The following is a 23292-nucleotide window of genomic DNA, read 5'->3' as shown; positions in this document are numbered from 1 at the left end:
CATGCTTCTTGATTAGACCGGGGTTCGAGCCCGTCACCACCAAATACGGAAGATGCGGAAAGGTCAGGGAATGACCACCGCATATCCCGGAGCAATATGGCCTTAGTTGCTAATGCTCCTAAAAACCAAAACAACAACAACAATCTCAGTGCTTCTACCTCACTTTTTGGCCAAGATGTTCTGGCTCTGGAAATGTCTCCTTGCCTGATGTACCCTTCACCTGAGTATAGCCTGAGTATAGTTCAGGGCACCACCAAGGGACTGCCTGATTCCTGGGTTTTTTCCTGGGAATAGACAGGTTCAATGTTTTAATAATGTCAGTCATAGTCGGTGCATGGTTGCCTGGGCTATAATTGTTGTTTGATCTAGATCGCTCATTATCCTGTTTCTGCAGCTCATCCTTTGTGAGTTCAGTGAAGATGCTTCAGTTTGTTTTCTTTAGGTTATATCTTGTTACATCTAACAGAGACTGTTGAGCTGTTGGACAGCAATTTAAAAGTTATTGCTCTGTGTTCTGATGTGGCCCAGGTTAGCTGGACACACCAGTCTGATTTGTATGCTGTTGAATTTGAGGTAGGAAGGTTGTGAGGCTGGTTTAACCCCTGAAATGTTTAGGTAGTTATATACTGAGTTATATATTCTGATAGGGTTTGGCCATTGTGTGTGCCTGCTCTGTCTTCCACATGGCTATGCCAAAGGAGTGACTGGCAGTTGGCATCAGCACACACAATTATATTAGAATTTGGTAACAGAGCTACAACTGTTTGTAAGTATTGTATGCTGGGATTAATATCCTCACCAGGATTGGATACTGTTGTCAGATAACTCGAGTAGTTGATTAGATACTGTGATACAGTGACAAAGGAACTGGATGTGAAAAATAATTTTGATATCATATACTTGGATTTCGGGAAAACGTTTGATACTGTTGCACATAAAAGACTGCTATACAAAATGGAGCATTGTGGCAGTAAGGACAAGTTACTGCTATGGATAAAGGGATGATTGAGTGGGAGAAGACAGAGAGTGGTTATCAAAGGACACTTCTCTTCATGCACTATTATTATTAGTGGCATTGCACAATGTTTGGTGCTGGGCTGATGGTTGTTTTCTGTATTTATTAATGACATTGGTGAAGATACATTAGGCTTAATGTCCAAATTTGCAGATACTACAAAGGTTGGCAGGGTGGTTAATGAGGTATGTTACTGCAACAAGATCTAGAAAAATTAGGCAGATGTGCTGAGAAATGGCAGTTGAAATTTAACATTGAAAAATGCAAGGTACTGCATATGAATAGCAGTGTTTGCACCAACTGTGTGGTACTCTACTCAGGGTAGTGGAAAATGGAAAGGACCTGTGGTAATTGTGCCACTTTGAAAACTAAACTTTTGAAACTGTTTTCTTAATTTCTGTCATTAATATTTTGTTGTATTATTAAGATATCAGAGAAATCCCCATTCTAGATCTTTTATTAAAAAACAAAGAATAAATATAATGGTTTAAAAATGTCATGGGGGAACCCACTTTGAAAACCTATGCCGAACCATTGAGAGAAACTTCTTGAGGTTTGTCAGACTTTTTTCATGGAATTTGTCCATAATAGTTTGACACATGACCTTGTAGTTGAAGAATATACCCAAGGGGAACTAAGTGTCATCAGCTTTTTGTTCGTAATAACTGTAATAAATGCACCAAATCATACATGAAGATCTTGAATAAGATAAAATAGAAATAAAAACTAGATACAGGATTAAAATAGGATACACCTGTATATTTAATATAAAATAAAATATGCTGATAAAATTAAAAGTGGTAAAATGTGAAGGCAATAAAATAACACTGAAATTTTCAAAGGTGACTGTTTTCTTTGTCAACGGTGGAATTCTATAGTGACAATATATCCTTAAATAACACCAGCAAGATCATGGCTTGCCATGTTATTGAAGGAATGTGGGAATTATCATACACATGTGTGGAGACTTTAAATTGTTCCCAAGCATGTTGGGCAAACCATTCATCTTGTTCTGTTGGAATGCTGTACTTGATGAATTCCTGGGAGAAGAGCTGAATCTCATCCCAATAGCCAGCTTTGTAGATGACCTTGTGAAAATTCTCGATGGCAACTGGAAATCAAAGCATATACAGTACTGAATCAACTTGCACAAGGGGCTTAAACACACAACCTCAAGATATCACCCAGCAAGTGTTGAGTCCATACTCATGAAAGGTAAATTAACAGACTCCCAACTGTAAAAATTTAAAACAAACCTAAAACACATGCAAAACACTGGAAATACGTGGGCTCATTGTGGATAATAAACTTACATTTGTGCAGCATATTCAATATACTATAGACCTGGTATGGAAGTTGGTTGGCCTTATTAGGAGGATGACCCACTCAGATTTGGGGGGGCTGAGAGGTAAGTCTTTATCAACTGTTATATTGGGTTTCTGGGCATCTCTGTTATGCTAGGCTGGGCTTTAATATTCTGAGTTATCTAAAATGCTTTGAATGCTTCCTAAGTTCCGGGAATGGTTTGGATGCTACAAAACCTTAATTAAAGCATGTCCCAGAAAATCCCAATGAACTTATGTGACTGCCTAATGGTTTATAAAATAGGACAATGATCTCGAGCCCTAAAGATCTATTCAGCATCATGGAGAATGGAACTTGCTGCTCCGACTAGTGTTGTGTTTTTTATCCCAGGACCTTATCTGTTATAGTCAGGTCAAGGAATGCCACAAAAATAGTTCTTTTACTATAAATCTTGTGCTATGGCTAATGTGTAGCAAAAGAGTAGGTAAGAGGCAGAAATACTCAAACAAAACATAATTTATTATTATCACTATTTCTGAAACATACATACAATAACATGAATAAGGAGAACACCTTATGGGTTTTTAGCTAGTGGCTTGAATTAGTGACATGTTTACGTTCTTCGTGTGATTCCTCTATAGCATCTTGCTCATCTCTAGTCTGCAGTCCACATCTTGGAGGAATATAGAGGTGTGTACATGTAAACACAGACACTATACCAAAATCTTGAGTAACAATAGGGTGTTGCATAGTGACATTAATAATACTCTATTAACTAGTTAAGTTAAACTCTAATTTACAGACAATGTAGGCGCCTCCGTAGCCATGTGGGAAGGAGCAGCAGTACGTAGCACACGCTTCTTGATTAGACCAGGGTTCGAGCCTGTCACCACCAAATACGGAGGATGTGGAAAGGTCAGGGAATGACCACCACATATCCTGGAGCAATATGGCCTTAGTTGCTAATGCTCCTAAAAAAAAAACAGACAATGTGTCATGATGTGTTACAATAACAATTATCCTAATGAGAAGGGATGCTTATGTACTAAAAGAGGTTAAGAGTAAGGTCAAACCTACCAGTATAAGGAATGTCTCAGTCCACTGTATCTGGAACAGCGACTGTATCGTTCCGTTCCAATCAGCTCTGCTGGAAGCTTCAGGTTGGTGGTCTAGGTAAGGCTGTAGTAACAGTATTTTCTTAATCTTTGTCTACTTCTCTCTCGATTCTCTCCAGAGGACTCCCAAGGACTCTAAGATTTTTCCCAGAACGTTCCAAGGCTTCCAAAAACTCTCTCAAAGGTTCTAAAAAAACTTTCTCTCTGCTCTTCTAAAAGACTGCAAAAGTTCTCTACCCTCCTAAAACTCTCTCTGCTCTAAACTTCCAAAACTCTAAAAAAAAAAAAAAAAAAAAAAAAGCTATGCAAAAAGCTCTACTACCTAAACTCTCTTTGCTCTAAACTTCTGCAAAAAGCCCCCTTCCTTTGTTCTCATCTGTGTATCTCGAATATATAGGTTCCCCCACCCCTCTTATACGCTTTCCATGCTCCAATTGGTCTGGAGCTCGTTTTTGTGGGGGTACTAATTTCCAGGACTGGTATCTGGGGACCAATACAGTAAAAATAAAAAGGAGATATAACCATGTGAAAACGAAACTCATATTTCTTCGTGGTGAGAGTTCCTGATCTCTGTACTCGGGACTCCAATTCCTGCGAAAGGAACTTATTGATGCAATATACTCCGCAGTTATTAGATTTGGGTTTCCCATTAAAAGTCTGTTTTCAATAGTCATGACTTCTTTCTATGATAAAATATTCAAACACTTCTTTGTTAACCGCACTTCCATCTCCCGTAATGGTCAGAAGCAGATCAAGTAACGGCCTCCTGTTGTGCCGTGACCCAGCTACATGTGGAATTGCATCATAATTACTGGCTTTACTTAATGTGATGCTAGAGAGGCATGCGTTCTAGCGGGGTAGAAGAAGGCGAGGAATGCTGATAAGTGCGGTGATGGGTTTCATTCTCCCAAAAGTACAGTAGAGGGACAAGTATAGGGGTAGCTTGATGGCAGATGGTAGGTAAAATGCAGGCATTTTACACAACTATAAAAACATTTTTCTCTCTGTTGTAACATAGTGCTGTGGTATATGGTTCCACACAGTAGACAAAACCCTAATCATGAAAAAATTAGACTCACTGCAAAGTTGATTGTACTGATCAACTGCATGAGTGTGCAGAACCACTTCAACATGTCTTGCAGGTCATGTGTTACTTCCACTGAATTTAGAAGTTTTTTTTTTTTTTTTTTTTATGTGAACCCCAAACATGAGAGGTATTAGAACCTATAGTACTTAGTACCGTGCTTGGGTAGGAGGTTGAGAAGATGAAAGAAGATATTTGTTGACATTGGACTTGAACTTCTGTAGATTGTAATTTTCAGGAAATACATATGAAGGAAGGTTGTTCCAGAAAACGGCAGTTGAATTAATAAATGAGGAAGATGAAAAGTTGGTTCTGTGGGTTTGAAGTTGGACAGTAAATGGATGTTGGCTGGTGGCGGCACGTGTTCGGACTGTTTTGAAAGAGAGAGCGGGATTTATAGAAGCCAATCCAGAAGAACAGTACCCATGGAAGTATCTGTAGAAGAGGCATGCAGCAGAAACAGTACGTCTATGAGAAAGCGAGTAGAGAGACTCTGTTAGAGATGAATCATTAATTAACCTAACTGCCCTCTTCTCAATGGAATCAAGAAGCCAGAGAGAGGTTTTGGGAGCACCACCCCAGATGTGGGAACAATATTCGATAGCAGGGCGAATTTGCGATTTATACAGAGTGAGCAGCTGCTTGGAAGAAAAGTAACGTCAAGAGCGAAAGAGAAAACCAAGTTTTTTAGATGCAGAGGAAACAATATTTGTAATGTGCTTGTGCCAAGAGAGATTAGAAGTCAGGGTAATCCCCAAAAGAGATATATCATTATGCCTAGAAATCAGAGTGTCACTAAAGATAAGCATAGGAGCAGAAGAATCCTTTTTGCGAGATATAAGACAAGACTGAGTTTTAGAAAGGTTGAAATCAACGAAGTTGACTTTGCGCCCACTGTAGAATTACCTGAAGATTGGCATTTAAGGAATTGGTAGCAGATTTTCGAGAAGTTGAAGCTGATTGAGCAGGACAAGGTTTCTCAAAATGGAAAGTGGAATGCAATGTGCTATCATTGGCAAAATTATGGATAGGATTTCCAGTCAATGGAAGAAGGTCATTAATATACAAGAGAAAAAGAGTGGGGGAAAGAACTGAACCTTGGGGGACACCGGCATTAGTGGAGAAGTTAGAAGACAGAGAGCCATCTACCATCACCCTCAGTGAGTGATCAGAGAGAAAACTGGATAACCAATTACTAAAAACAGTTGGCAAACCATAAGATGGAAGCTTGTTTAGAAGACCTTTATGCCAAACACGATCAAAAGCCTTTGAGATGTCAAGAACAACTACTTGTGTTTCACCGAACCTTTCCATTGAATTAGTCCATAAATGGGTAACATAAGCCAGAATATCACCAGTGGATCGACACTGACGGAATCCATACTGGCGATCGTTGATCAGACGGAAAGTTTCTAGGTAGTTTAAGAGTTGGTGGTTAATTGATTTCTCCATTACTTTAGAAAGAGTAGAAGTAATTGCAATGAGACGATAATTGGATGGGAGGAATTTGTCACCCTTTTTAGGAACTGGCTGGATATGAGCAAATTTCCAAGCAGAAGGAAAAACACCTTTGGAATAAGAAAGTATGAATCAGAGCTGTGCTACTCAATATGTTCTACGTTGATAATAATATTAGTAAAATAATAAGAGGAGTCTACCTCAATATAGTGCGTAGAACCCTTCCGCATGATACCCTCCAGAAATTAAAACGGAAAAAACAAAAAAACGGCAAACTTACCGGTACATTAGAGTAAAAAGATAGTATGAATCAGAGCTGTAATACTCAATATGTTCTACGTTGATAATAATATTAGTAAATTAATAAGAGGAGTTTACCTCAATATAGTACGTGGAACACTTCCGTATGATACCCTCCAGAAATTAGAACGGAAAAAACGAAAAAATCGACAACTTACCGGTACATTAAAGTAAAATATAAATAATTAAATAATCAATTTAACACAATTCAAAATCAAGTCAAAACAATTAAAATTCAAATTAACGCAATTAAAAGAATTAACGAAAATATTCAAAACGATTTTCCTTCCTGAAGCTGACAATGCTTTTCGACCGACTGTCGTGATCACAGGAATGAAAATTACCGAATCAGGATAAACCTGCAACTTAAATAGTGATTATGTCTTCGCGCATGCGCGTAAAGGTCCACGCATCGGAGATCAAATATGGCCGCCGAACATTAACAGAATTCTCGTGTAATTTAATTTCAACGGTTTCTGCAATTAATAGTCGCGTATAATTACGTTGAACGTTAAGTATTTTGGCCTCGTTAAATAAAAAAGTATGTTTTTCGTTAATGGCATGAAAGGCTAATTCTGACGCTGCTGACCGAGAAGCACGAACTGAGGCTTCGTGTTGATTTACACGAATATTAAGAGAAAACCGCGTCGAACCCTGGTAAGACGAGTCGCAATCACCGCAAGAAATGTTGTATACTAGATCATTAATTTGTGTTGCGAACGCGGAAAGAACCGAGCGATTGTTCAGTATAGTGTGTAACTTCCGTATAGGCCTAGCTATAATTTTAAATTCGGTATCTTTAAAGAATCTGTTAAGTTGTTTGTGCCACTGTTCAACATATGGGACAGAAATAAAGTATTTTTTGATATTACTATTGCTGATTGGTGTAGTATTTTTTATCCTATCCTTAGCTTGTACCCTAATTCGATTTATTGTGTTAATGGGATAACCCCTGTTCAAGAATCTGCTAGTTAATATTTGTATTTCTGAGTCCAAAGCAGATTCCGTCGTTGAATATTTATAGAAAGTGAATAAGAAAGTGAAAAAAGGCAGCAAAGAATAGGAGTAAGTTCAGGAGCACAGGTTTTGAGAACAAGTGAAGAAATACCATCAGGACATGGAGCTTTCTTAGCATCAAGAATCATCAAAATCCTTCTGATATCCTTTTGACGGAAGACCACAGGAGGCATTGAATGGAACGTGTTGGGAATGGTGGGAGGTGTTTTAACAAGATCATTAATACATGAGCTGGAAGAAAAATGGGATGCTAGCAGGTCAGCTTTATCCTTGGCTGAAGTGACAACAGAACCATCTGGTTTGGACAGAGGTGGGAGCAGAGATGGGCAAAAGTTGCGGCCAATAGCTTTGGCAAGTGACCAGAATGCTCGGCTACCATTAGGGCAAGAAGCAAGTTTTCTACTCTTAGCCTGTTCGAACTCTAGTTTGGACTGATTAATAACTGCTTTACAATTGTTGGTAGCTTTGGTGTAGGCAGAAAATGAAACTGAAGAATTAGAAACAAGCCAATTACGATATGCAACATTCTTCTCTTGAACAGCCTTAGCACATTTATTGGAAAACCAAGGTTTAAATAAAAGACGAGATTTTAAAGTGGAGTGTGGGATAAAGGATTCCATTCCTGCAAGAATAATTTCACTGACACGATCTGAACAAACGTTGACATCAGAAGTTTTGAAACAGTAATCCGACTATGGAAAAGAAGAAAAGAAGTCTCGCAGGTCATCCCATTTTGCATTCTTGTAATGCCAAACAACACGAGGTTGGGAATAGCCATGAGATAAAGGTTCCATTGGAGAAGAGACAATCACCAAGTTGTGATCTGAAGTGCCTAAAGGACCTCTCACTTCAACCATGTACTTAGAAGGGTTGTTTGTGAGAAAAAGATCAAGCGTATTCTCTGTACGATTAGGATTGTCCGGTATTCTTGTAGGTAAATGAACAATCTGTGTTAGGTCATTAGTAATTGCAAAAGCCTCAGCACCTCGACCTGCTGGTTTGGTGTGACTAGAAAACGGAAGCCAGCTGGAGTTGTGAACATTAAAATCACCTAGGAAAATTACCTCACTGTTAGGAAAGTTGGACTGGAGAAAGTCAAGTTGCAAAGAGAGGAAGTCAACGAGCTCCAAGTGATTAGTGGAGTTGGTAGAACGGTAGAGACAACAGATGAATTTGACACAATGAGGTAGAGAGATTTTAAGCCAGAGAAGATCAAAGAGAGGAGATTCCAAATTGCCTAGTCTCTGACAGGGAATATCAGAATGGACATACACACAAGTACCACCTTTGAGGCGAAAGGAATCATACAGTGAATAATTTGGGCATCTGAGATGAGCAGTAGTTGAATCAACCGATAACTGAGATTCTCTCAGAAAAAGTACATGGGGTTTGGCAGACTGCAAGTGGAAATGGACATCATTGAGATTTGAATTGAGACCACGTATATTTGTGAAATGGATTAGCAAGTGCTTGGGAGGTTTAGATCTTTTCGCAGATAAGCTTGCTCTATTAGTTTGACAATTCATGGTGTATTCAATAGTAAGAAAAAGTGGGTGGGAGATGGTGTATGAAGTAATGAAATTTTTGGATATGGCATACACGTGGTAAGAATATACCCAGATCCTTGACATAACGTGGCCTCGACAATGCGCCCCGCATACACACTACTGGGACTCCCTCCGAGTAGAGGTAGCAAAATTATACACTAGCTGATCCGGAAGCCTCCTAGAGAGTTACTAATAGGTTCGGTCTGGTCTACTAACTAGCGGCCTGCCTGCGAACACTGTTTTAGAGCTGTACCCTCGAAATGTAAGGAATATTGGATCTCGCCGCGATGTTCATCATAACCTCAAAAGTCATCAATCATACTGCATGATGGAAGAGATAGGGAAGGGTTGACCAGAACTTAGCTCTAGAGACTAAACATGGGTTCCACCACTTCAAGAATCCAATAAGCAAAGTGGTGGTATTTCACCGGTTGATGAGAGTCATCTACCTCTTAGTACTGCCTGGTAACATAGAGGGGCAGCGTTCCTCCTTGTATTGTGGGCGCCACACCTCGACCCTTGCTTACATTGGTGGGTGATCACCCACAGTGTGCTTGCACATGGGGATTATACCCAGGATTACTAACAGTCCCACCATCGAGAAGGTGTAAGCAGAGGGTTTGGCTGCACAGACTGTCCGGACTTTGCCAAAATTGTGTCTACTTGACTTGAGTGTCATCCAAATATCAGTTCCATCAGCATTTTAGACTCCCGGGTAGTTAGCACAGCTTGTCTAGTATATCTGAGAGAACGTCTCTGATAATCTCGAGAACCTTAAGAATGAATATAAACCCTTATCTCTGTTAATAATGTAATGTTCAGAAGAACAAATTCGTAATCTCTGAAGCTATTTCTGGTACCAAATACACATGAAAACAATCTATAATAATGAAAAGAATATAATAATCTATAATATAGATTATTATATTGTTTTCATATAATCTATATTATATGAAAACAATATAATAATCTATAAAACAATCTATAACAATCTATAATTCCTCCCAAAAATGCTCAGCCATGGTTGATTTACCACAGTTAGACAATTCTGTTGCTTTCACATCCTCTCTCATGTGATATTTAAACCTACATGTTGACAATCCTACAAACGTTCTCCACAATCTAGACATTTATCTCATATATAGTTCCACTTCTACCCTTTACCCTTGACACAACTGAGTGCAGCCGACATCCCAGTAGCTGCACTCGGCTTGTCTAACAGGCCCATAATATCCATGATCTGTTCTGTTAAGCCCAGGTAATAAGCAGTATATGCTGTACTAATGGGTGTGAATGCCGCCCCTTTTCTTCCTCCTGAACATACTTGTCCAAAATTAGTGGGACCAGGTTTGATTACTCCATATTCAAGCCCTATGCAATAGATCCCTAGCTGTGCTAGTTTTATGAATGTTGGATTATGCCATACTATAGTGTATTGTAAGGATCTCTCTACAACCATCAAAGAAAAGGTACCTACCTTCTACTCTCTGAAGTAGAAGATATGGACCATAACGTTTCTATGCATGCATGTTGGGGGGAAGGGCTCTTCCATCACTAAATTGGTGACAGTAGCACAATTAGGGACATGAATCTGTCATAACATTAGAGTATAACTGTGCTAGAAAGACTCAGTCAGACACTGCTACAAATATCTTCCATAGTCAAAAGGTATTTAGCTCTTTTACAGAGTTCTATTTCATCACAAGGCAGCATTGAACTAACATTCTGGGCTGCCCTACATAAGCTATTATTATATATTTATTTATTGTACGAGGCATTCCCTGCCAAATTATGGCATCCGCTGTATATTACAATACCGTACTTACAATATTACAAATATACAATTTACGCTATCATGCAGAAAATGAGGAACAGCCACTTAGAAGTATGCAACAGTGTCTGAAGTTCATCCCGCTCACTCTTACAAAGATGAGAACTGCACCCAGCACTGCAAGGAGATATTGAGATGAACAGCACAAGCAGCTGCCCAGTCCAGACAATAACAACAGCCAGCACCACAAGGAGATGCTTAGATGATAGTAACTTTCATCTATCTTCCAGATGTCGAGAATGATGTTATTTAATGGCAAGCAACCCACCGTTAATCGGAACCTACATAAAAAAAAAAAAAAAAAAAAGGTAAAGTGCAGCCATTATCAACCTACTGCAAGATGGAAGCCTCCTCAACAATTCATGCTGAGGGAAATGGACCATAATCTGCCACGCTGGTCCAGTGTGGGTTTAGCAGATCGACCATATTCAGCAGTCAGGGGCTTGAACCCCGGTCTACTCAAAGAGCGCATGCTACTGCACTCCCGCTCTTGACCACTCGGCTACGGAGGCCACCTATCCAGTGCCTACCATAATCAATTAAAACTTCCATTTTGATAGATAGAGGCCAACTGATATGTATTCTGCCACTGACCTCCAGCATTGTTCCTAACATAATCTACTCCACGTCCAGAAGCATGTGCCTTCTTTGAAAAACCTTCACGACAAAGGATTCAAATGCCAAAAAGGTTTCCTTTGTTGCAAGAAGGCATGCTTGACATTCTGGCATCATCAATTAAGTATGAACACACTACATATCCCTTAATGAGGCATCCCCCTTCAAATACCCCCACTCTGTGCTCATCCGGGTTGCATGTATTACCCTGAGGCCTGTTTAAAGAACCGACCAGCTTCGTGTTGATTGGTCTGTTAGTTACTCTTGGTATATTACAAGACTGAAAAACTCAGAATTACTGATGAGGGGGAACCCTCTCCCCACCTGAAATAGCTATGGTCTTGACTGAAAGGTCTTTTTAAGATCTCGCTGCACCCTTGACCTGTTTTTTCCTGCATTGCTTAGGAAGCTCTCATACACCTTGCTTGCCAGTTAGCAAACAATATATACAATATATATATATATATTGCCCAGCATTTTGATTGCATAATTATACTTGTTTCTGCTTCATTTAAGCTACCTAATCATTGCTAATTATTTTTTCTTACTGTGGTATCAAATATTTAAATGATAGAATCAAGTGAGGATATTGAGAAATAATTTTGGATTAATGTTTACAATTATTTCTTATAAATCAGTGTTATATAATCTGGCTTCTGCCAAGTCTGAGTAGGGCTAACAGTAAACAGAATATATTTCAAAAATAAGGGGCTATTCTACAAGAACTCCCCCAACTATGTTTGTTGATAGGAGATATAGTAGAAGGTATATTAATTAGACATTAATAATATTATAAGAACCTGATTGTTTCAGTATATGTGGTGATTTTGCCTGAGTTGAGTAGCAAATTATTGAGATTAAACAAATTACCTGCATATGTGTTATGAACAGCCTTGGAAACTGTTACTATAAATAATGGAGGGAATTCTATATCAACAGTCAACATAATATCGGTGTTTAGATACACCATAGACACTCTTAAAAAACTATAAAGTAGTTGTTGTGGGCATCATTTGCTCTTTCTCATATCGGTGTTTAGATACACCATAGACACTCTTAAAAAACTATAAAGTAGTTGTTGTGGGCATCATTTGCTCTTTCTCATATTGTGCTCTGCCTTCACGACGAGTTGCCATGATACTGCACTACCTCAAATAAGTAATGCTTCACTAATAGAGAAGACTATTGTTACTTATTCTCAGTGAGTACCACTACCCAGACATGTTTCAAGGCTATTGGCCTATCATCAGTGGGTGGGCAGGTACCCTTATACACCTTTTGGCATCTCTCATATTGTGCGATTAACTTCACAACTGGGTCATCATGTCTGCAATACTAGGGTACCTGCCCACCCACCCACTGATGATAGGCCAATAGCCTTGAAACATGTCTGGGTGGTGGTACTCACTGAGAATAAGTAACAATAGTCTTCTCTATTAGTGAAGCGTTACTTATTTGAGGTAGTGCAGTATCATGGCAACTCGTGAAGGCAGAGCACAATATGAGAAAGAGCAAATGATGCCCACAACAGCTACTTTGTAGTTTTTTAAGAGTGTCTATGGTGTATCTAAAAACCGATATTATATAGATATTAAACTCTTAAAGTATTATGACAAGTGCATTTAATTATTTTAAATCAACAGTCAACATACGGTGTGTAAAAGTCCAGAAAGTTTAATTTTAAATTATAGAGTAATTCTTTGCATAGAATAAAAAAAAAAATTTCTACATAAATATTTCTGTCTGCAGTTCTGCCCAAACAGGATAGGAAGGGTTATATGCTGAAAGCCATTGTGAATTAACTCCTGAGGGAACCTACAAGGTTGGGGGGGGGGTATCAATGTGGTCTGCATTTGCAGATAGACAGAATCTATTTTGTGGAGATGGTATTCATTTGAACAAAGGTGGTGCAAGAATTTTTTCCAGTGTCATTGAGAATACCCAATACCCTAAAGGTTCAAGGAGACAGCTAGTTGGGGGAGGGGGGAGGAAAGAATTTAGATCTGCATTTATCTGATGAATTTGGCCAAAGTATTGCGTATTGCTTGCACTTATCTCATTGGTTTTTTTTTTTTTTTTTTAGGAGCATTAGTAACTAAAGCCATATTGCTCCGGGGATATGCGGTGGTCATTCTCTGACCTTTTCGCATCCTCCATATTTGGTGGTCACAGGCTCGAACCCCGGTCTAATCAAGAAGCGTGTGCTGCTCCTGGCTACGGAGGCACTTATCTCATGAATTATTGTTTGTTGCCACAGCAGCCAATGCTGATAAGATGCTATGAGGGCGGCAGTGTTGGCTGTTCAAATAGAGCTGACAAGTACTGAAGCCTACAACAGGTACAGTTTGATCTGTAATAGTACCAAAAATATGGTCAGGGAGGTCGAGGCTGTGTATGACAAAGCATTGGCTAGGAGAGCAAAGAATGGGGACAAGGAATTTTTCATTTATGTGGGGGGGGGAAAGAAAGCTAATCAATCAGACCCTTGTGCACTGTGCATGAGAAAGTCTCAGATAACCCAGCTGACGTTAAGGATGAATTGAATAGGTATTTTGCATTGGTCTTTACTGATGAGAGACCCTTCATGATGAGAAGAGGCTGTATGAGTGAGGCTAAGCCATATGAAATTAGTGTCATAATTACAGATGATTGTTAGAAAAAATTTTGAGCATAAAGGCAAGTAAGACTCCCGGAGTTGATCACATGGACGGCCTCCGTAGCCGAGTGGGCAGGAGCGGGAGTGAAGTAGCACACTCTCTTTGAGTAGACCGGGGTTCAAGCCCCTGACTGCTGAATACGGTCGATCTGCCAACCCTCACTGGACCAGCGTGGCAGATTATGGTCCATTTCCCTCAGCATGAATTGTTGAGGAGGCTTCCATCCTGCAGTGGGTTGATAATGGCTGCACTTTTACCTGTAGTTTTCTGGGAGAGGGCTAGGGAGTATATTGAACCATTGAATTTAATTATGAGGACATCTTTGGACTCGGGGGAGATTCCTTTGGAGTGGAGAAGTGCCAGCATACCACCAATACATAAAGGTGGTTCTAAGAGTGAAGTTAGTAACTATATACCAGATAATCTGACTTCGATGGTAGGAAAAAATTTGAACTAGTAAAACCTAGTTTAAATTTTTTAAAAATTAAATTTTTAATAATTAATAATTAAAAATTTTAATTTAAAAATTTATAAACTTGGGCAAGACTGCAATTTATTGAAGTGGTAGGAATAAAAAAAACAAGTAACCTGAAACTACAAACACTTGTAGTTTCAAACCACTTGTAGGTACCAAACCACTCATCAAGCAAAAAGGAAAATAGTTACAGAGACATTGATGGGTCACCTGACAGGTTCTAATGCACAACATTATTATGTAAGACCATTAAAAAATCACTTCAGGGACTATTACAGTAAAAGACTATAGAAAAGAAACAAAAAAAAAAAAAATCTTGCCCTAGTTGTTTCTGAAAAATTTATTATTGTTTTCATATACAGTGTAGTTAAAGACAGGAAAATGAAATCCAACATTCTCTCAAGGTGGCTGCTATGCTATGCTATGGGAAGCATGATATATAATTTCAAATTTCATGCACTGTAAAGTGTGCCAAATTTGAAACAAATTTTGAAGAAAACCTGAAAATGGAAGTAACTATTAGTATTGATTGTATGTAATATATTTTTTTATATTTTGTAATAATATTTATCTACACAAGAAATATATGCTCATGTGTTGTTTGAAGTGTCTTTCACATAATGAACTTTTAAATTGAAAATGGAAAGACTAAGCATTGATTTTAGATATTTTGTTTTATATCTAAAATATATATTTTTTTTCTTTAGAAATTTTCTGCAGCATTACTTTTTATTTTTATTATTTTTTAAAATAAAAGGTGTAAAACACGTTAGCATGCTTTTAAAATTTTTATTTTATTAAAACTTAAAAAATATATATATGATAAGTGTTACAGTCTGTTAAGAAAAGATCAAATATTGGTAATGTTTCAGCAGAATTTAGTAAAACCAAAAACATTTTCCAGAAATTAAAAAGAAAGTTGGGAAACTGCCAGGTAACACGTCACCATTTTTTCTATATTGTGGATGGCTCCCCTGCCGAGCTATTATTAAAAATTCATTTTTAACTTTTTTTTTTATTTTACTGAATTGAAATATTTTCTATTAATCATGATTTTCTAAATCAATTACCAAATGTTGAAAAAAATAAAAGAAGAAAAAAAGAATTAGCAAATAATAATAATATTGTTTTTATCATATTTCTTAGAATATTCAAGGTCATTCATTCCCCAAATTGAAACACAGGTGGTTACCTGTCAGCTGGTCACATTTAGCTTAAAAAGCAGTGCTCTATGGGAAGATTAGATAGCTCTTGCTAGCATCTCACTGGTGCCACATGAGAAAGAGAACTAAGTACAAGAAAGATAGACATTTGCTCACCTGGAGCCTGTTAAACACCAAATAAAACATTGATTTCATATAATTTGTAGCATAAGAATGAAACTGGTGCAGAAAGCAGCATAGGAGGATTTAATTTCATTTATAAATAAAGAAGGAAAAAAAAGCATCTATTAGATGCCATATTAGCAATGGAGAATTGAAAATGATTGATATAATAGCTTCATATTGTATGAGCAGAATTAGTTGTAAATATTTATAAGTGCTTATAATTAATGGATACTAAGCTTAATCTTAATAATTGTCAATCAGAATATCTTATATAATTTTTATCAAAGATGTTTAGGGTTTTCAGTTTTAAAAAGGTTATTCTACTTTTTAGGTGGATCAAATGAATAAAATAGTGGAAGTGTTAGGTATGCCTCCTAATCATACCCTTGACCAAGCCCACAAAGCAAGGAAGTATTTCGATCGACTTCCTGATGGAACCTATGTTTTGAAGAAAAGTAAAGAAGGAAAGAAGGTTTGTATAGAGCATTTAAAATGTCTTTCCCACATCCGTTTAATTATTTATTTTATATACAGGTGAATCTGATTACCAGATATTTTTGGGGAACACTTGAGGTGCCTTAAATGTGGGGATTTTTAAAATTGAAAGATTTTTATTAAAAAATAAAATAATAATGATGATGATATTCTCTGTGCTGTTTTATGCATTGAACCTTCTGTATACCAACATTATCACAATGACAGTGAATGCTTACAGAAATCGAAATCTTAATCACAATTATCATCAAAAAATTTAGCATCACTGTATAAATTAGCAAGTTTTTCAAGATCAGCCTCACTGAGTTTCTTACATTTTTTACCCATTTTCACAAGCATATGATCTCATCCTAATGAATAATTTCCCTGGCATCGATTCTTCACCAAATGATTGCAGAAGTGATGATAAAACAATCTTAAGAAAATCATATATGTGAGAAGACTATATAATCAAGCTAAGGAACAGAATTTCTAATCTTGAACGTACATCAAGTAGGGGCAGGTGTGACCACTGAAGTTCTAATTTTATGACCAAAAACAAAATTTTTCTTTCTTCTTTTTTTTTTTCTTTGGAAAAAAAAATCACAGAGATCATTCTGCATGCATTAAACACTGTGGGTGGATACTTGGCACTAAGTTTTGATCTTGTTGAACTAACCATAAATATGATTATCCCCGGTTCTGCTTAAATTGGTAATATCTTTTATTATCTCAGCCTTCGTCTTTAGTGAGAGCAGAATGATCCCTGTGATCGAAAATTGAATGCAGAAAAAACTTACAAATTTTGTATGATTTATATATAAATTCCTTTATTACCAATTTGGGGGGGGGGAAGTACACACACACACACAAACACACGGTAACCCTCGTATAACACGTTTGGTTCCTAAAAATCTCATGTAATGTGAAACCATATATACAGGACTAAGAACCAGTACAAAAAGGGGGGGATTACATTTAAAAAGCTAACAAAAATATGCCTTTCTTTCTTTTTTTTTTTTTTTTATAACTATCGGAAACTTAACTTTTATATTAGTAATAACTTAATATTTTAACTTATAATAGTAGTACCTTAAATAGTAATAAGTGAACAAATGTTTTAGCTTAAAAACTGTGATACTTATATGTGTGAGATTATGTCTGTGCATTTAATTTTCTTCCTCTTCATCACTGCTAAGCACAAACTTTCTGAAGCATCTAGATTTCATGTACCTTCTGCTCTCTTTAAGAGTCACGAACTGCAATTTTCAAAGTCAATTTTTTTTTTTATGGTCTCAAACAAGTATAAGTTCAATAGCACAAAACCTAACCCAGGGATCTCCCAACAAAATACAGTGGACCCCCGCTTTAAATGATACGTGAAAATCGGAAGAATATTTTTCAGGTAGCAAAATAAAAATAAATTTACGCTTACATACTAGCTTAATTAATACGTACTGTAATATGTACATACTAACTAATTGATATTTCTGTTCACTGACTTTTTTTTTTTTTTTTGTGTAAAATTAAAAACAGTAAAGATGATATGCAATTAATAACAAAGAACACGGCATGCAAAAGTTGCAACAAACACGATACGGAGTAATGAGTTTCTGAAAATTTATTTATGTTGTTATATAATTGAAGATTTAACGTGAAAACCCACAGAATTCTAGCTATCAGTCCTATAGCAAATGCAAGCAGATTGAGTATACTGCCTGTGTATAATTGATTAACTAACAGAAAAGACCAATAAACCGGAAACAGCAAATTGTTTTTATTGTTTTATGGTAGTGACTTCCAGAAATGTGCTTTAGAAAAATATTGCAAAGACGATAACAACTAGCAAGTCAACAGTGGGAATTCACAAAAAGGAATGGAAACATTGAAAATTACATCTAACATAATAGCAGGGTTTTTCCCAGCTCAAATATACCATGTTATGCAAAATTTCAAGCAATTCTCAAACTGTGTTAGAGCAAAACCTTGTTGAAGAAGCACCGTGTTGTGTGAGGATTTCCGCAATGTATCAATCATGTTAGAGTGAAACCGTGTTGTAGAAGTAGTGTTACACGGGGTTTGCCTGTGTATATATATACAGCGCTTTTTTTTTTTTTTTTTTTGTAAAAAAAAAAATAGGTGCTGATACTCATTCTTCATTATCAGGAAAAATCGAAAATTAAAAGGACATGAAAAGTACAGTATTCTAAAAAATTAATTTCCTGATATTGTTACTTTAATAGTAATGTTTTTGGAATAAAAACAGCAAATTAAGTATATTAACACACAGTTTATTAAGCATAAATTTATTATTCAAGTATATATAAAAAAAGTAAAATGTGTAAAAAATAAGTAATAAGTAAAAAATAATAAGTAATAATTAGTAAAAAAATTTCATAATGAAGTTTTTATAAAATATTCAAAAATTTTATTTATTCTCATCCAACACACTATGCCGATTTCCTTTCTTTCTGTTTGTGTCTTTTGCTGAATGACTTTTCCGAAGCAGCCACGAATCGACATATTTGCTGGATCGAAGCGTGTCACTGGTGGGCTGACAATCAGATTCATTTTTAAAAATCCTCATTCACATTCATTTGATGAAATTGGTATCATACTCGGAGCATTCGTCAAATGCTCTTCAATTTTTTCGAAACCATCTTTTTGATTAGGTATTCTCAAAATGCACAAATTGTCTCTCTTTCTTTTAACTGAAGCCTAATTGACAATTTTCTAACTTCATTCTCACCAAATGCCAGCATTTCATCTTTAGAAGGTTTAATACATTTGTTGTCCTCATTTTCCTTCTCTCATCATCGATATTGTCACTAGTTCTTAAATTTGAATTTTTTTATTTTTTAACTGTCCAAAATGTTATCATTCGATTATTCAGCTACTGTGACCATGTAAACAGAGATAGGGAAAATTTACAGAAAAATTTGGATGACGCACTTCCGCTAAACAACAGATGATTATTTGTCAGGGTAAAAGAAAATCACTCTTTTCTAATTCTCAAACGAAGAAAGTGAATGCAGCATTTTAAATTTTGCTAATAATCAAAAAAAATTTTCTCATTAAATGTTTTGTTTAGTAAATGTAATTGTGTACTGTACTTAAAAAAAAATTTCTAATATTTTCAGTTTTATGTGTATCATTATTTTTATTTATTCATCTTATATTCTTCTTAAGCAGTGATCCTTTCAGGTTGTAAATTTTCTAAAGTGAGCATTTAAAGCCTAAAGTAAGGTATATTTTTTTTTTTTTTTTTTTTTTGAAAAACAAAAGAAAGTTGCATTTTTATAATTTTAATAAAATCTAAAAAATAAATTAGTGACAGATTTCTTACACATAAAAGTATTGGGAATTTGCATTTTTTATATATAGCCTGAAAATAAAAAACAGTAATATGAAAACAGAAACTTCTTTTACATGTAACAAGATGTGGAAAATGTAGCGCACTATTTTTTCTCAAATCACTCGTTGCAGCCCCTGAAAGAAATCTAACTTTTTGAATATGGCCCCTGTATGAGAAAAGGTTGGACACCACTGCAGTAGAAGGTGGGCCAGAGCCCATTGGGAATACCCCTCGATCTGCTCACTGTTGACCAGCGTGACTTCTCTGTATATGGGACAGGTGGTCGGATAGGTTTTACCGGAAGCCCTAAGCAAGCTTAGGGCTTCCGGTAAAACCTATTAGTGCTTGCTTAGCAGCAGCACTAATTGCCAGAAGTGCAAACAGTGCGTACCCCAGTTGAGTAAGTCTCTCCTAAGCCATTTGTTATATAAAAATTTTATTCACTCAACAGAAACTATTTTAAATGTAATTTCCAACGGGAATTTAAAAAAAAATTGCTATAAAAGGAATCCATTAAGCAGAAGTCCGACTGAGTAATTTAGAATTCCGAAAATGGTTATAAAGTTTTATATAGAAAATATCTTAACAATAGACAGTAAAAAATGCAAATTTAGTTAAATAACTTTAAGCTTTTTGAATAGTAGGTAAACATGTGAATAAATTTATGGAATATTATAAATTTCGAAGTGTACTGCATCCAAATGTCACACGTCACTGTTAATAAAGGTGCCAGTACACTGTACTGTTGCGTACCGTCCCAAAAAAAAAGCACTGTATATAAATATATAGCAATACGCCTGGGCAGGCTAATCCAGTGTGGTTTGAAAGAAAATGACACATCATACAGTGTTATAACATTGTCTTGAACCATGTTAACGTCTAATTAATAAAACCGTATCGGTTCTCTATTTTTCTTTATTTTACCATCATGCATTTTACCATCTAAAACGCTGATGGAACTGATATTCGGGTGACACTCAAGTCAAGTGGACCCAATTTCGGCGAAGTCCGGACGGTCTGTGACAGCCAAATCCTCTGCTTGCACCTTCACGATGGTGGGACTGTTAGTAATCCTGGGTATAACCTCTATGCACAAGTACATGGTGGGTGACCACCCAGGTGTGAACCAATGTAAGCAAGGGTCGAGGTGTGGTGCCCACACCACATGGAAGAACGCCGCCCCTCTATGTTACCAGGCAGTACTAGGTGGTAGATGACTCTCATCAACCGGTGAAATACCACCACTTTGCTTATTGGAGGCTTGAAGTGGTGGAACCCATGTTTAGTCTCTAGAGCTAAGTTCCGGTCAACACTTCCCTATCTCTTCCGTCATGCAGTATGATTGATGACTTTTGAGCTTATGATGAACGTCGTGGCGAGATCCAATATTCCTTACATTTCGAGGGTACAGCTCTAAAACAGTGTTCGCAGGCCGACCGCTAGTTAGTACACCGGACCGAACCTATTGGTAACTCTCTAGGAGGCTTCCGGATCAGCTAGTGTATAATCTTGCTACCTCTACTCTGCCAGATAGTGACTGGAGGGAGTCCGAGTAGTGTGTATGCGGGGAGCATTGTCGAGGCCACGTGTACGCCATATCCAAAAATTTCATTACTTCATACACCATGTCCCACCCACTTTTTCTTACTATTGAATACACCATGAATTGTCAAACTAATAGAGCAAGCTTATCTGCGAAAAGATCTAAACCTCCCAAGGACTTCCTAATTCATTTCACAAATATATGTGGTCTCAATTCTAATCTCAACGATGTCCATTTCCACTTGCAGTCTGCCAAACCCCATGTACTTTTTCTGACAGAATCTCAGTTATCGGTTGATTCAACTACTGATCATCTCAGATGCCCACATTATTCGCTGTATGATTCCTTTCGCCTCAAAGGTGGTACTTGTGCATATGTCCGTTCTGATATTCACTGTCAGAGACTTGGCGATTTGGAATCTCTTCTCTTTGATCTTCTCTGGCTTAAAATTTCTCTACCTCATTGTGTCAAATTTATCTGTTGTCTCTACCGTTCTCCCAACTCCACTAATCACTTGGACACCACTTCCTCTCTTTGCAACTTGACTTTCTCCAGTCCAACTTTCCTAACAGTGAGGTAATTTTCCTAGGTGATTTTAATGTTCACAACTCCAGCTGGCTTCCGTTTTCTAGTCACACCAACCCAGCAGGTCGAGGTGCTGAGGCTTTTGCAATTACTAATGACCTAACACAGATTGTTCATTTACCTACAAGAATACCGGACAATCCTAATCATACAGAGAATACGCTTGATCTTTTTCTCACAAACAACCCTTCTACGTATACGGTCGAAGTGAGAGGTCCTTTCGGCACTTCAGATCACAACTTGGTGATTGTCTCTTCTCCAATGGAACCTTTGTCTCATGGCTATTCCCAACCTCGTGTTGTTTGGCATTACAAGAATGCAAAATGGGATGACCTGCGAGACTTCTTTTCTTCTTTTCCTTGGTCGGATTACTGTTTCAAAACTTCTGATGTCAACGTTTGCTCAGATCGTGTCAGTGAAATTATTCTTGCAGGAATGGAATCCTTTATCTCACACTCCACTTTAAAATCTCGTCCCTTATCTAAACCTTAGTTTTCCAATAAATGTGCTAAGGCTGTTCAAGAGAAGAATGTTGCATATCGTAATTGGCTTGTTTCTAATTCTTCAGTTTCATTTTCTGCCTATTCCAAAGCTACCAACAATTGTAAAGCAGTTATTAATCAGTCCAAACTAGAGTTTGAACAGGCTAAGAGTAGAAAACTTGCTTCTTGCCCTAATGGTAGCCGAGCATTCTGGTCTCTTGCCAAAGCTATTGGCCGCAACTTTTGCCCATCTCTGCTCCCACCTCTGTCCAAACCAGATGGTTCTGTAATAGCATCCCATTTTTCTTCCGGCTCATGTATTAATGATCTTGGCAAAACACCTCCCACCATTCCCAACACGTTCCATTCAATGCCTCCTGTGGTCTTCCGTCAGAAGGATATCAGAAGGATTTTGATGAATCTTGATGCTAAGAAAGCTCCAGGTTCTGATGGTATTTCTCCACTTGTTCTCAAAACCTGTGCTCCTGAACTTACTCCTATTCTTTGCTGCCTATTTTCACTTTCTTATTCCAAAGGTGTTTTTCCTTCTGCTTGGAAATTTGCTCATATCCAGCCAGTTCCTAAAAAGGGTGACAAATCCCTCCCATCCAATTATCGTCCCATTGCAGTTACTTCTACTCTTTCTAAAGTAATGGAGAAATCAATTAACCGCCAACTCTTAAACTACCTAGAAACCTTCTGTCTGATCAACGATCGCCAGTATGGATTCTGTCAGTGTCGATCCACTGGTGATATTCTGGCTTATGTTACCCATTTATGGACTAATTCAATGGAAAGGTTCGGTGAAACACAAGTAGTTGCTCTTGACATCTCAAAGGCTTTTGATCGTGTTTGGCATAAAGGTCTTCTAAACAAGCTTCCATCTTATGGTTTGCCAACTTCTTTTAGTAATTGGTTATTCAGTTTTCTCTCTGATCGCTCACTGAGGGTGATGGTAGATGGCTCTCTGTCTTCTAACTTCTCCACTAATGCTAGTGTCCCCCAAGGTTCAGTTCTTTCCCCCACTCTATTCCTTTTGTATATCAATGACCTTCTTCCATTGACTGGAAATCCTATCCATAGTTTTGCTGCTGATAGCACATTGC

The 23292-nt window shown here is 37.3% G+C and overlaps 1 protein-coding gene across 2 annotated transcripts in view; it reads left to right on the top strand.

Annotated features, from left to right (window-relative positions):
* LOC150084528 (dual specificity tyrosine-phosphorylation-regulated kinase 1B-like) overlaps nucleotides 1-23292 on the top strand; it is a 378795-nt gene that overhangs the window by 292764 nt on the left and 62739 nt on the right. For both annotated transcript variants that reach the window (XM_090376473.1, XM_090376472.1), the window contains one exon: nucleotides 16079-16219. In XM_090376473.1, the coding sequence (XP_090232599.1) occupies nucleotides 16079-16219 (141 nt within the window). The remainder of the gene's footprint in view (nucleotides 1-16078; nucleotides 16220-23292) is intronic.

The sequence above is a fragment of the Mastigoproctus giganteus genome, chromosome 6, assembly GCF_048544385.1.
Source record: "Mastigoproctus giganteus isolate SK-2022 chromosome 6, ASM4854438v1, whole genome shotgun sequence".
Taxonomy (NCBI): domain Eukaryota; kingdom Metazoa; phylum Arthropoda; class Arachnida; order Uropygi; family Thelyphonidae; genus Mastigoproctus; species Mastigoproctus giganteus.
This window is presented reverse-complemented; position numbering and strand designations above follow the sequence as displayed.